General features: G+C 37.0%; 1 protein-coding gene across 4 annotated transcripts in view; it reads right to left on the bottom strand.

The window, feature by feature from the left end:
- The window catches only part of CDK14 (cyclin dependent kinase 14), a 550,404-nt gene that overhangs the window by 261,540 nt on the left and 272,926 nt on the right, over positions 1-15,938 (bottom strand). For all 4 annotated transcript variants that reach the window (XM_087417863.1, XM_014788156.2, XM_087417812.1 and 1 more), the window contains one exon: positions 8,930-9,053. In XM_087417863.1, the coding sequence (XP_087273989.1) occupies positions 8,930-9,053 (124 nt within the window). The remainder of the gene's footprint in view (positions 1-8,929; positions 9,054-15,938) is intronic.

Genomic DNA, 15,938 nt, shown 5'->3' with positions numbered 1-15,938 from the left:
CTGCTCTAAAAAATAAAGTCTATTTAAAAGGAGAAAAAAGCCTCATATATGCAGCATGTTAACATACCCAGAAAAAGTTACATTGAGATAACACAGAACAGAAAAATGGTATAATTAAATGTCATCTTCATAGTCATCATCATCCCTCTTGGATGCAAGAAAAGTTTTGAGGGGATGAGTGGGATATTAAACACGATTTAAATCATGAAGCTAAGTGATGATTTCATGATCAGAGACAAGACAATTTTAAGTATCAACGTTCTTTTGCAAAAGGGTTACCACATCTTTCAAATAATGAGTCGGAGGAAATAACTGTCTAGTTCACATGTCAATCAAAATTATTTCTAACACGTAACCTTGATAATCTATTTGATAGATTTTAAGATATGTACGTTTTGATTTGATGTTTTAATGAAGTCTAGAAAAATTAGAGAAAAAACATCCCTTTTCTTCATATTGTAGCATCGATTTATTCTAAAAATATCTTCAGTTTTCAGATCTATATGAAAACAACTGCCTGAACTTTGCATTAAAACTGCTTATGTGTTAAACTGCTCAAAGGGCCTTACAAAAATGGAGTGATACCTCCTTGGATAATACAGATATTTTTGCTAATAGAAAATATATTCTAAAACAAAGATACAGTAAAATTGAATCCTACAGACCATAACAAATGGGCTAAGTTATATCTAACCTTGAATTTATTGCTATGTCTTCAATGGTGAATTTTATATACTTAATGATAAAAAAAAATAGTAAAATGTCTATACTTTTGGGACCAATAGGCTTTTATTCACAGACTTTATATTTATCAAACTGACAGACTCTCCTCCGCATCTGAAAGCCGTGATTTCCTTCTGTTTTCTACTATTCCCTACGCAAATTCTGAAAGGCACATTACAAACAAACCCTGCACACACCATGGCCTCTGCAGAGTTACATCTCTGGTGTGTTCCACAAATTAATCTAAAATGTGATTTACAATCATTTCCTTTCTCAGATTGAGAAAAGGAACAGCCTGGAGGAGGAAACTACCAACATTAGAAAGGTAATATTTTAGCTCTCTGGTGGGAAAGAGACCTGGGTAATTTTACTTGATCAAAACCACAGAGCTGTTTAACTTGGTTCCTGCATTAGGAAAGTCAGTGAAATAAGCTGAGACCTTAAATGCTTATATCACAGAGTTCTCACTGTCTCTTTTGTTCAGGGGCAAATTTAGCCCAGCTGTCTTTCATATAGCTAGGTGATGACCCTTAACAATAGCGGAAGAATGGCTGGGAAATATGGATGACCACCATCATCATCTTGCAGGAATTGCAGAAAGCTGCAATTCTACAGACTCATCTATTTTGTTGCAATCACATTTACGTGGAAAAATACCTTTAAGTTTTCACACTATTATACTGCAAATGAACATTAATTTCTTGGTGAATTTATTTATTCATTTACTTGACATACTTCGATAATTTTCTTTTATATGATCTCAATGCAACTCACAATAGTGTGGCTCTCATCTATTTGAATTTCCAGAAGCTAGGATAAAAAATTATTCTAGGGAGGGATGGCATAGCATTGATTCCAGATTCAATAGACTGATTTTTACCTACTAGCGAATATCTGATTATTAGAAAATAAGTTAATACAGTCATACCTCGGAGATACTGCAGGTTCAGTTCCAGACCACCATGATACAGTGAATAATGCAATAAAGCAAGTCACACGAACTTTTTGGTTTCCCAGTGCATATAAAAGTTATGTTTACACTATACTGTCATCAAGTGTGCAATAGCATTATATCTAAAAAGACAATATATATATCTTAATTTAAAAAAACTTTATAGTTAAATAATGCTAACCATCAGGGGCCAGCCCAGTGGCATAGCGGTTAAGTTTGTGCACTCTGCTTCAGCGGCCCAGGGTTCACAGGTTTGGATCCTGGGCGCAGACCTACACATCGCTTATCAAGCCATGCTGTGGTGGCATCCCATATAAAGTAGAGGAAGATGGGCATGGATGTTGGCCCACGGCCAATCTTCCTCAGCAAAAAAAATAAAATGCTAACCATCATCTGGAACTTAAGCAAGTCCTAATCTTTTTGCTGGTAGAGGGTCTTGCCTCGATGTTGATGGCTGCTGACTGATCAAGGTGGTGGTTGCTGAAGGTTAGGGTGGCTGAAGCAATTTCTTAAAATAAGACAACAATGAAGTTTGCCACATCAATTGACTTTTCCTTTCATGAACGATTTCTCTGTAGCATGCGATGCTGTTTGATAGCATTTTACCCACAGTAGAACTTCTTTCAAAATCAGAGTCAATCCTCTCAAACTCTACTGCTGCTTTATCAACTAAGTTTGTGTGACATTCTAAATCTTTTGTTCTCATTTCAACAGTCTTCATGGCATCTTCACCAGGAGCAGATTCCATCTCAAGAAATCATTTTCTTCGCTCATCCATAAGAAGGAGCTCTTCATCTGTTCAAGTTTTATCATGACATTAAAGCAATTCAGTCCCATCTTCAGGCTCCACTTCAAATTCTACTTCTCCTGCTATTTCCACCACATCTGCAGTTATTTCATCCACTGAAATCTTGAACCCCTCAAAGTCATCTATGAGGGTTGGAATCAACTTCTTCCAAACTCCTGTTAATGTTGATATTTTGACCTCTTCCCATGAATCATGAATGTTCTCAAATGCATATAGAATGGTGAATCCTTTCTAGAAGGTTTTCAATTTACTTTGCCCAGATACATCAGAAGAATCACTATCTATGGAGCTCTAGGCTTACGAAATGTATTTCTTAAATAATAAGACTTGAAATTACTCCTTGATGCTGCATAATGGATGTTGTGTTAGCAGGCGTGAACACAACATTCATCTCCTTGTACATTTCCATCAGAGCTCTTGGGTGACAAGACACATTGTCAATAAGCAGTAATATTTTAAAAGGAATCTTTTTTCTGAGCAGTAGGTCTCAACAGTGGGCTGAAAATATTCTGTAAACCATGTTGCAAACAGATGTGATGGCATCCAGGCTCTGTTATTCCATTTATAGAGCACAGGCAGAGTAGATTTAGCATAATTCTTAAGGGCCCTAGAATTTTCAGAAAGGTCAATGAGCATTAGCTTCGACTTAAAGTCACCAGCTGCATTAGCCCTTAACAAGCTGTCCTTTAAATCTTTGAAGCCAGGCATTGACTTCTCCTCTATAGCTATGGAAGTCCAGGAGGGCATCTTCTTCCAATACAAGGCTGTTTCATCTACATTGAAAATCTGTTGCTTAGTGCAGCCACCTTCATTAACTATCTTAGCTAGGTCTTCTGGAGAACTTGCTGCAGCTTCTACATCAGTACTTGCTGCTTCATCTTGTACTTTTATGTTATGGAGACAATTTCTTTTCTTAAATCTCATGAACCAATCTCTGCCAGCTTTAAACTTTTCTTCTGTAGCTTCCTCACCTCTCTGAGCCTTCATGGAATTGAAGAGAGTTGGAGCCTTGCTCTGGATTAGGCTTTTTCTTAAGGAAATGTTGTAGCTGGTTTGATCTTCTAGCCAGACCACTAAAACTTTCTCCACATCAGCAGTAAGGGTGTTTTGCTGTTTTATGATTCATGTGTTCACTGGAATAGCACTTTTAATTTCCTTCAAGAACTTTTCCTTCATAACTTGGCTGTTTGGTGCAAGAGGCCCACTTTTCCACCTATCTCGGCTTTCGACATGCCTTCCTCACTAAGCTTAATCATTTCTAGCTTTTGATTTAAAGTGAGAGACAAGCAACTCTTCCTTTTACTTGAACACTTAGAGGCCATTGTAGGGTTATTAATTGGCATAATTTCAATATTGTTGTCTCTCAGGGGATAGGGAGGCCCGAGGAGAGGGAGAGACAGGGGAACAGCTGGTCGTTGGAGCAGTCAGAACACACACATTTATCAAGTTCACTGTCTTATATGGGCGTGGTTTGTGGTGGACAAAAACAATTACAATAGTAACATCGAAGATCACTGATCACCATGAAAAATATAATAATGATGAAAAAGTTTGAAATATTGTGAGAATTACCAACATGTAACCCAGAGACACAAAGTGAGCAAATGCTGTTGGAAAAAATGGCACTGATAGACTTGCACAACACAGGGTTGCCACAAACATTCAATTTGTAAAAATCACAATATCTGTGAAGCACAATGAAGTTAGCACAATAAAACAAGGTATGCCTGTAATTTTAGAAATGTACAACATAAGAAATCAGCTTTGAAAAGGATCTTAGAGGGCCAGCCCGGTGGCTTAGCGGTTAAGTGCGCGTGCTCCGCTACTGGCGGCCCGGGTTTGGATCCTGGGCGCGCACCAACGCACCGCTTCTCCGGCCATGCTGGGGCCGCGTCCCACATACAGCAACTAAAAGGATGTGCAACTATGACATACAACTATCTACTTGGGCTTTGGGGGGAAAAAAAGGGGGAGGATTGGCGATAGATGTTAGCTCAGAGCTGTTCTTCCTCAGCAAAAAGAGGAGGATTAGCATGGATGTTAGCTCAGGGCTGATCTTCCTTACAAAAAAAAAAAAAAAAAGAAAAGAAAAGGATCTTAGAAAGTATCTGTTCAATGCTCTTATTCTTCAGTTGAGGAGCCGAAGGTTACGAGGGCATAAATGAGTTCATGAAAGTCACGAGTTAGTTATTGACAGAGCCAGGTCTCCTAATTCAATGCTGAATGCACTTTTCTCTCCACAATAGTACAACTAGAGAATCATTTAAGGTCTCAAATCTTATACATCTTTGGTGCAAGTTTACACACACTCAGCGCTGTTTATTTCTGCAGCCTGAGGTTACAAACATTGGTACAAACATACCAAGCAGGTATGGAGGGCCAATGTGTAAGAGCCTCAAAACAATTCAGAGGCTCCAATACTATCTAAAGTCATTCAATTGCATCTGTACTCCTGACTGTGCTCAGCCAGGACAGCACCAATGAAGAGAAAATTAATTTGTAAACTGGGGGAATCAAGCAGAAATTAGTAAATTCAGGTGGGTGTGAGTCCTTACACTAATTCTCAGTTTAGTCATGTATATTTTTTATTCATTCAATCAACATTTACTGAGCACCTACCATGTGCTAAGCATGGTTCTAGACACAGCACAGACACGAGTGAGCAAGACAGGCCACGTCGCTGCCCTCACACAACTCACAACCAAGTAGCAGAAGCAAAAAATAAACAGATAAACCAATGAACAAAATAATTTCAGTGCACGATACGTGCTATTTAAGAAGTTAAACTGGATGATAGTAAGGGAAAAGGTTCTATTTCTGGAAAGGGGGCCTCTTTGAACAGGTAACATATAATCTACGATCTGTATGACAAGAAAGAGGCAGCCAGGTGAGAGGCAGGAGGAGGAGTATTCCAGGCAAATGAAAGACTAAGAGGCTCAGATGTGGGAACAAGTTTGGGGTGTGGTTGTACCACAGTGGGCAAAGACAAGCAAGGTGGGGAAGACCTAGGCTGGATAAGGGATTTGAAATGTTTTTTTCCCCAAAGATAACGTAAAGATGAACCCTTTTTCAGAAATGAGTCTGAATGCCTCTACACAATTTTATTATTTCTTTATATACAGGCAGGACAAACTTCTGCATTAGGAAAGCCATAGTGATTCTAAATCATGTGTAGTTTACTTATGCAAAATGCATATAGAAAATAAGGCTCAAGTAAGTGCTTAAATATGACTTTGCTTACAAGAAAAAATAAAAGTTACAGTATTTTGACCACCTGGAATTCAGAACTGCACTCCATTTGAACAGGTCTACAAATACATTATCATCTGGTTTACCCTGTCCAGCAGGTAAAATCTCCAGAGGGCTGAGGTTGAACTCACTCATTACTATTGAATTAGTCAAATAATGAAATTTTCTTTAAATAATATGATGTGCTCTTTTTGGTATTAGTGCAATCTATTTTCTATTTTATATACATATATATAAAATGATCAATAATTTACTAGAAGATTAGGCAGCATTGTAAGGTAAAATATCTATGTGTATAAATGTAAAGACCCCAGGCCACCTGAGATGGAAGGATATGGATCAAGCATCTGAACTGTAGCTTTGTAACCAGCTCCCTGTGTGATCACACCTGGGCAAGTTACTAACCCTCTCTGAACCTCATGTCTCTCTCAAAACTAGAGGCTACTATATGTTACTAGGTTGAAAAGACAATGAAACAAAAACATCTAAATGTCTGGCACATAGAATAAACTCAGTAAATTTTACTGTTTCTCCCTCCTCCTTCATATATTTTTCTAATAAAGATAGTAGCATTCAAAATATGGGAACAATAATCAATAATCATACAGATTTCATTTGTCTCCTTTAATCAAAATTTTCTGGTCTTTTTTTCTTAAGAGAAAAAGGACAAAGGAACTGTTTCTAAAGCTCTTTATATATCACAGTTGGAATTAAGTCCTAGTGTTTCTGATTGCTCTGCCGCCTGGAACCATCCCATCCTGACTGTCTAGCTTCTCCCCAGCTTCTACTACGTTCCCTTCATCTCAGACACAAACACATGCCCAAGTGCAGTAATTTACAGTTAATTGCATGTCTTAAATTAAAAGACAAAAATAATGCACAATTAACTGGGGGAAATCGTCAGTTGGTGAATGAGTCTCGCTCATTACACTTTGTGCACAGGATGCAGGCCAAGTGTGTGTTCCAGGCAAGGAGACTCAGTCCGTGACACTGAGGGGAGGTACACAGCACAAGCTTTCTGCAGAGCAGTCTTGTCTGAAGACTCAAATGCTTTAAAACACACAACATCGCAATTGCAGCATATACAGCTTTCTCCACAAGGACGTTCAGTACAGGACTGTGTGTAACAGTGAATAATTAGAAAGAACTAAAATTTTAATTGATAAGAGATTGATTAAAGAGACTAGATTTTGGCCACTGAAGGAAAAATCTAAGCTGTTTCAAATGATTTTTTCATATTTAATAACATCAGAAAATGTTCATGACACATTCTTAACTGCAAACTGTTTACAAAATAATGTTTCTTTTTTTCAGGATCTGTAATAGGTGGAAGAAGCAAGAAAAGAGAGGAGAAGGAGGTAAAGGTACTGAGAAAATATACAACAAAAATGTTAACAATTGTTATCTCTGAGTTGTTTACGCTTTCTAAATATTCTAATTGTTTAAACAACTTTCTAAGTTCTTTAAAATTAAATTTCAATTTATTTCTGAATCTGATATTATAAAATGTCAGTTTTAAAGATTCAGAAGAATCTTTTAAGATGAACTTACCTATTATAATAAAAACATCATCATAAAATTAAAAAATAATCCTCAGTAAGCACTTACATATAATCCTATTATGCCCTTGGTTATACAGACAAAATCAACTTTGTAAAAATGTATTTTATAAATATACAAGAAAACTATGTTCAAGAAAATTAAATGTTCAATACAATAATTTATTCCAACATGTATCTTTATATAGTATTAACACACCAGAAGAAAATCACTATAAATTCTCATTAATTTACTGATACTAACAAACTACAAAATAAGTTCACAGCAAACCCAATAACCTTAAACTTGAGGAATTGCAAATCTTCGATCCTCCACCCACCTACTCTCCCATTATTTTCTACTCTGTAATAGAAAGACTTTACATCTAGCCACCTAGTATTATTCTGATGCTAAAATCTGGCAATAAACAACACACACATACACATACACACACATACACACACAGTTTCATCATTTTTAACAAACTAGATGAGAACAAATGACAAAGTGTTGCAACATATCACTAGTCATGCTAACTTGTGTTTTATTTCAATTTTAGAAGAAAAAAATAGACAAAACTCAACAGAGTAGATTCATGCCAAAGGTACTGAACAGTCTACTACGCTTGAAATAAATAAACATTTCCTGCTCTCTTTTATTTATTGGGAGGTGGGGTGGAAAAAGATAATCATATCTCAACCTCAGGCGTCTTTATGCCCCAAAGGTAATATTTCCATTCCACTCTTAATGGGACAAATTTCTAATCAGAATATGTATTCAAAAATAATTAAGGCAATGCAATGTCAACACATCGTGCTGCCATCAGCATTCCTTGGTGCTGGGAATCAACTCAGCACAGTCTCTGCTGTGACAGAGAGCCAGGGCAGTGCAGAAATGTCAGACCCGATGAAGAGAGGGGAGCTAGCACGGACGATACAACAGTTTTGCTCTTCTTTGGGAGCTCAAAACAGTGTTTGGAGGGAAGCTTCTACACTAGAAGAGGTCAACTTTAAAACTTTTAAGGAAGGGATCACTTACAATGGGTCCAGGCTAGGACCTCAACTTTTAAATCAGAATAAGTATCTATTTTTGTAAAGTTATTGAGAATTGTTGAAACAATAGTCACTTCCTGAAACGTTAACACTGCCCCTAGATTCGTAAATTATTAAAATCTTAGGGCAACATATACAATTGAATATATTTTGTGATGCCCTGAAAAAGTCCAGAAGCTTAAAGTGAGGTTTGTTCAAGTTTGACAACCTATTGATAATTGCTGAAGCTGGGTGATGGATAATGGATAGATGGATACTCTCCTTCTACTTTTGAATGTGCTTGACATTTTCATAATAAAAAATGAAGAAAAATTAGATTTCTTTCAACATATTTTATGTTCAAAATTTTACTAACCTTTCCTTTGGAAATATATGAGATCTGATTTATGCTTATAATTATTTAAGACGCTAACAAGCAGTTTGAATTTTTTAAAAATCCGCCAAGCATGATGTTGATCATTAAAAAAAAAAATTTCTTGACTCCTGAAGAGATTTTACCGTGATCTATAATGATAGAAGAAGTGCACCTAAACAAATGCAGTGTCACCACCTGCCTGGCATTCTCACAGTGTGACAAAATAGACTGGTAATTAACTGCTTTCCTACCGAAATCTGCCAGCTTTAACTCCCCCGTGTCACTGATCAGAAGGTTCTGTGGTTTCAGGTCTCTGTGCAAAATATAACGCTGGTGGATGTAAGACAGCCCTCGCAGCAACTGAAATAAAAACAACTGAAAAAATAGGGAGACAAAAGTTAAAATCTGAACACAGATAAATGCCAGTTTCTACATACAGTCTGCCAAGTACTTGCATTTAGTGAAAATGGGCACCCATCACTAAATTCCCCACCAAATTATCTAAACAGAATGTGCATAAAGGTATGGAAATCCCTAACTCATTAAGAAGTAAATCTGAAAATTTCTAATAATCTATTATGTCAACTCAGAATGATACCTCCTCAGCCAGAGATACCTATAATCCAATCTGTGTTCTATAAATTAAGCAAAATGTAAAGAAGCAATTGTTTATAATATTTTATTTCCTCAGGCCTAAATTGATGTTTGAGACAGAAAAAAAAAAATCTATCCATAATATTATAAAAAGAAGCAGAATTTTTTACCAAGCTTACATAAATATGCGCATATTTAATTCCATAGAAATGACATAAACATGGTACCCAAGATTCACCCATTAACATGCTTTAAGGAATGGAAAGATAAGATGATTTCAAATAATTAAAACAAAAACAGTCACATGGTCCAATTAATACTATGTTGTAATTATATTGCTTTTGCACATATGGCCTTAGAGATTAGGCTATTGCCTAAAGACAGACATGTACCTTCACTAATTACAGAGCAGACCCACCCTAAAGAGAAAGAAAACAGAGAAATCAAGAATCCAGGGGCAATACTTTCATAAGAAATAATTTTAAGAAGTGACTGATGGCCTTCTCTGTTTAGTTTCATATTGGATCATATCAAATGGTTCTATTTTGATTAAAAAATGTGATTTGCTAGGCTTTCCAATATTTTGTTTATGAAAAAGAAAATATTTTTAAACAATTTACTTGCCAAAATAATCCTAATTGACATAGTTTTTAAAAATAAATCTCCTAAAACAAACATTTTAAGTACCATCAGTATTCTAGTCTATACTCAGCAACAAAATGCAATTTCAGGCAAATTTTAAATGAGTTAGTTGTCAAAGATTGATGGTATAAAGATTCCAGAATATTCAACTGGAAAAGATTAGAAACTCCTTGAGGGCCCTAGAAGCCAGTATTTCTAGAATATTTTTCAACTAACTAGAGGCTATAAAAGCCAAGTAAATTTTTTATAGGGTGGATACCTTGAAATAACAGTAAGATAAATTCACTTCAAAATCTCTGTACGTAATAATACGCTGTGCAGCAGTGAAGGACTAAGATCATTATTTCCAGATCTAAGTATCAGAAACCAAAAGCCTGTACTGTGTTGACCTAGATTAAATTACTGCCTCAAGAACCCCAGGAGAGTCTCTCTAGACTCTTCCTCTCGATCATTCTTGTGTAGCAGATGGAAAGACTTAACACTATCACCAACAGCTTCCAGCCTCACTCCTCACTTCTAATACCCCCTGAAGCCTAACACTTGCAATTTCTAAGAAAATCCATATCCCTTCAGTTCAGAAGGGAGTAAGAATGAGTAAGTAAAGTCACCTTGTGTTTTCAAAAGCTTTTTTTAAAAAAATAAAAAATAAAACAAAGGCAGACCACATAACAAACTTAATTTCAAAAATAAACTGATTTTGAAAATAAAGTTTGCATTCTGCAAGGTGCTAACTGATCTTTGGGGTCTGGCAGAGACTAATCAGAATGTGATTGTCTATATAATGGCATCTAGTGCCAGCCACCATTCTATGCATCATAGAATATGACCTCAGTTAATTTCTGTAACCATTTTGATGAAGAAGGTACTACTATTATCTCTGTATTAGTGATGAGGAAACCTAGCATAGTTTCTCAAAGTCACACAGCAATTAAGTGGCAGAGCCAGGACTCAAACCCAGGCAGTTTGACTCAAAAGTCCATGCCCTTAACCACCACGCTATAGGAATCTGGGCCAGAAACCAACACAAGTAAGCAAAGTGTTGATATAGAAGCCGCTTCCTCCAACTGACAGGATAAAGTCTGGGTATCTAATACCATGGCTTTCAAGGTCACCGAGCTGAGCCCTGATTCCAGCTGGCTGCTCAGGCGTCATCACTCTACATTCCCTGACTCCAAGCAATCCCGCCCAGCTCCAGGCTCACAGCATACCGCTCTTCAGTCCTTTATCTTTGCTCTTGTCTCTTCTCTGACAAAAAAGCCCTCTCTCCCCTTGCCTGCTAATCTCCAGGTATTTCTTAAGTCCTCAAGAATCACTCCTCCCTGGAGCCTTCCCTGACCACTCCCTCAGGCCTTCACTCCCTCTACAGGTCTGTGTGAGGTGCTGCTCTCTGTGCTCCCAGGGTTGCCTCTGCAGGTCTAGCGCAGTATGGTGTTGTCCTACCTCACACAGACTGGATGCCTTACCTATCTTCCTAACCCGGGTACATAGCTGACACTCCTAGATGAGTAACATGATTACTGAACTGAATTTAGAGCAGATATAAAACTAACAGATAGGAAACACTGGAATGAGATTCTCTAGAAGCTAAGGGTAGAAGTCGGTAGACCAACAGTCCCAAAGGGCTCTTCTTTTAATACTTTCACTAATTAGTGAAAATATATAATCCTCATGCTAATACAGAAGCTATTCAAATAGGATATTATATTAAATGAGATTAAGAAAATCAGTGTTAGGAAAGGATGCAACTACACACTCCAATTACAATTGAATACATGACAAACTAAGCCCCAAACACGACAAGTAGAGCCCCAAATGTTAAGTTATAGCCCCAAACAAATTTTTAGATAGTTGAGCAATGTACGAAGTTAAGTCAGAACAAATCCCCATAGAAGAAATTCACTCAGGATTTATTAAGTGCCAACCATGCGCCAGGTGCTGTCATGCAAGTGGGATGCAAAGATGAATAGAATATAAGATGGTGTCCCTTGGCTCCAGGAACTCACAGCCCATTGGGTATGAGAGACACATAAACAGATAACTACCACTTAAAAAATTCTGCACTGTAACAGCAAGCTGAGTGTACTGAAGGGACAGAAAAGGGAGGATCTAACAACAATAACAAAAATGTAGAATGATCCTACCATTATACGGAGACTAGCCTGTGCAAGGGAATGAGTCATAGGAAACCTGTCACTCTGAAAACAGAATTCATTCCACACAAAATTTTAATAGGAAAACGAGTTGAGCATTTACCAGACGCACAAGTTGAAATAATGTTATACGCCAATCTCTTGCTATTTTGAGGAGAAAAACTGAGGAGACCAAGCAAGCAGATCACTAGATAAATTAAGAAGAGAAGCTTAAACAAATAAATGAAAAGAAGATAATATATTAAAACTGTAAAACTGCCAACTCACCCATGGTGACAAGGGGACAACAATATTCACTGAAACAATTAGAAAACTTGGTGCTTTAGAAATAACATTTTAGGGCCGGCCCCGTGGCTTGGCGGTTAGGTGCGCGCGCTCTGATGCTGGCGGCCCGGGTTGGATCGAGGCGCCCGAGGCGCCGCTTCTCAAATCAACGCGAGGCCGAGTCCCACGTACAGCAACTGGAAGGATGTGAACCTATGACGTACAACTATCTACTGGGGCTTTGGGGGGAAAAACTGAATAAATAAAATCTTTAAAAAAAAAAAAAAGAAATAACATTTTAATGTGTTTAATAGAATATGCACTGCTAGCTAGTGGTGGGAAGGATATAAGGAAGCAGTGGCCATGCCGAGTTAAACAGAATGTGTCCCACGGAATATTCTTTGAGAATGTCTGGAGAACTCAAGTCTTGGGGATCTCTTCCTTTAGACAAGCAGGCAAGTACCTAACTTTCCCATGTAAATTTTTGAGAAAGCCACTTCACTTGGTTGTTGTATAAACCACCACACAACAAGCTATGCTTGATTTTTGTGAAAACCAGAGGGCACTGGGAGAACAAGAAGGACCACCAAAGATGGACCACTTGCAGAGAAAGAGTAAAATTCAGCTTTGCTACTTGCTAACAGTTGGTGAACATCAATGCACTCTCATGTACAGAGTGAAAAGAAGAGAGACCAACACTAACTGAAGGCTTACGCTAATTTAAAGGCTGTTTCAAGCACTTGTACACATATCATTTAATCCTTTCCATCTATAATCCTGTATTTTTCCTTTTCTTTGAAACAAATAAGAAAACTAAAGCCTTAAAAGCACAAGAAACTTACTCAAAGTCATCCAACCATCACACTTGTGAACTTCCCACTATACTTCATTATCTTAAATGAGGTTGATGCTTAATAAATGCATGGATGAATGCAATTATACATCCAATATAATCAGTGCTTTTATTAAGTGAACCCAAGTTTGTAAAAGTCTCAATTAGCATATTATGTAACAAGCATGTGATTCTTGAATTTCTGTTTTAGCTATTTAAAATCCTCTTGGAAATAAATAACACGGCAGAAGACAGCTTTATGTACTGAAGCTGATAAATTAACATATTTGAGATTCTCTTCCTATCTTTCTACTGGAGTACCCATAAAGTCTTCCTCAGAATACTTTGTCACCTCAGGATAGTCTATTCAACTTTACAAAAGGAGATTCCTCCAAATTCTTCAGTATAATCACTGAAGATTTATATTCTAGTTTGAATATGCTCACTTACTGCAATAAATACCCCAAAGGGAAAAATGCCTTAAATAGCAATGACGTGAGGAACAGGGACACTTTGCCAGCAGCAGATCTATCTATAGCCCATTTGTCTTGTCATCCCCAACAAGAAGCAGCTCGTATTCTCAGTGCCATGGCATATACTTCTTGGGAATATCCTTTAATACTTCTATTCCCTTCTGAAACTCTTTAGACTTTAAGTAGGTAAAAAAAATATCAAGATAAAGACTTTTATCAAAACATCTAGAGTAAGTTGGTAAAAAGTACACATAATTGGACTCAATATGTTGTATTTACTACTCAAAAGAATTATTGGCACCTGCAATGAGCAACAAATTTTATATTCCCCTACTCCTTCAAAGTCTAAAGATGTGTGGTCAGATGCTCTGTCTCAATGTTTCTAGTCATTAGGTTCCACGAATAGTCTGAAATACATGCATTATTTTATATATGTGGTTCCACTTAATATGAGACTAAGCACTGTGAACATCTTCCAGATTTTCAAGGCATGGGTCAACTTCCTTTAAGGAATGCCCAGATTAGCAATTGACTCTATGCCTTATGGCACACCACCAATACTTACAAAGACAGCTAAGCTACTTTTCTGTCACTTGGGGACCAAGCTTAAAATATCTGTATCTTAGGTTTCTCATCTTGAAAATGACTGATTGTCTTAGACACCTTTAATATTTATTCATGTTGTAAAATTGTATCATTTCATAATTTTATGAATAACAGAAATAGAAGGGACTCTACAAATCAAGCAACTATAACAACTGCCATTTACTAAGTGCACACTATGATAGACATTGTGCTAAATGTTTTATAGTCGTTAGTTAGTTTAATCCTCCCAACACTTCTTCCAGGCAGATATTATTATCCCTGTTTCACAGATAAAGAAATAAAGGCTCACAGAAGTTAAGTGAATTGGCCAAAGGGACACATAGCAAGTAAGAGGTAGTACTGATATTTGAACCCATTTCTGTCGTGTTCTGCTCTGACACTCACAATTAAGAGTACTGCTATTAAAAAGTATGTGTACTATTTGATTAGAGTTGCTACACACTGTCTGAACCCAAGGCTAGAAATCGTGACACTGGCAAATAAACCAAAGTTGTACATGGGTAATAAATACTTCAAATACTATGCTCTATGTTTAACACTGTATCGTTTCAAAATCCGCAGGGCACACAAACATTAAATTACCCACAGCTCCAACTTTCTAGAGAAGAAAAATAATTAGAAACGTGGAGTCCCCAAATGTCTAATGAATGTGAAAATATTTTGTAATAAGCATCAATAATGGTTTTATTGCAATTTTAAGTCTTCTTCAATTTTTAAAAGACACAGAATGATTCATTATGATTCATTCCATTTAGCTTTGAGTTTCAGATTTGCAAATACCTAATGCAAATATCAAATCCTAATTTGCAATACAATGCACATAATACACACTCAAATAGTTTCTATTTTACAAAGCTTCATTGCAACTCTATGTGTTGAGTTTTTAAAAAAGAATACTTAGAAGCTTATACAGAGATACAGGAGAGACAGAAATAAAACCCTAGATACTCAACATTATGGTACAATTTATGTGTCACTTTAGACATATCTGACAGTATTAAATGTGCTACTGGGATGGTGTAAGACACAAATATTCATGCCAGGGCATCAGGTCATAGGTGTGTCCTTTTTTGCCATGTACTACAGACGTATGTCCAGCTCCTGGAAAATCTAAGTAGCAGGGACAGTTTCTATTGCCACTTTTTGCCCTTTTTGAGTTCTTCCACTCAACTTTCTGCTTCTTTGTTCCACTCCCTAGAGATCCCGAGATATGTAACATGTTTCCTCACCTCTAGAAAATGTAACAACAATTTAAATTACATTATCTAAGCTTTGTGAACATTAATATCCGATTCCTAAGGATGATAACTTTCTGGAGAGGAATAACTCAAAAAATAAGAATTTCAGGCACTTGGGAAAACTCTTGGGGGAAAGATCTTGCACACTTTCTGTGACCCTTGAGCATACCAGGTAAGTTGGCCTCCCATTCTGCGCTCTCGTCCTGCCTCAATGCAATGCTGGATATAAAGCAAGGTGCTGTTCCAGGCATCAAGTAGCCCACAGTGAGCAGGCAGATTGAAGGCACGGGAACCAAAGGTAGGATACTTACAAGGAGCCACATGGGGATTATAAGACTGATCTCTGTTTTGCCAAGTTCCTTGAAAGAAGCTCTAATTTAGTAAGCCCATTTCTAAGTTATTAGGGTTTGTACATATGATGAAGAAAATGGGGATGGCTGAGGATGAGAATCTTCCCTTTA

Source organism: Ceratotherium simum, chromosome 1 (assembly GCF_057802395.1).
Source record: "Ceratotherium simum simum isolate JZ-2026a chromosome 1, ASM5780239v1, whole genome shotgun sequence".
Taxonomy (NCBI): Eukaryota; Metazoa; Chordata; class Mammalia; order Perissodactyla; family Rhinocerotidae; genus Ceratotherium; species Ceratotherium simum.
Note: the sequence above shows the minus strand (reverse complement) of the source record. Positions and strands in the feature narration are given on the sequence as shown.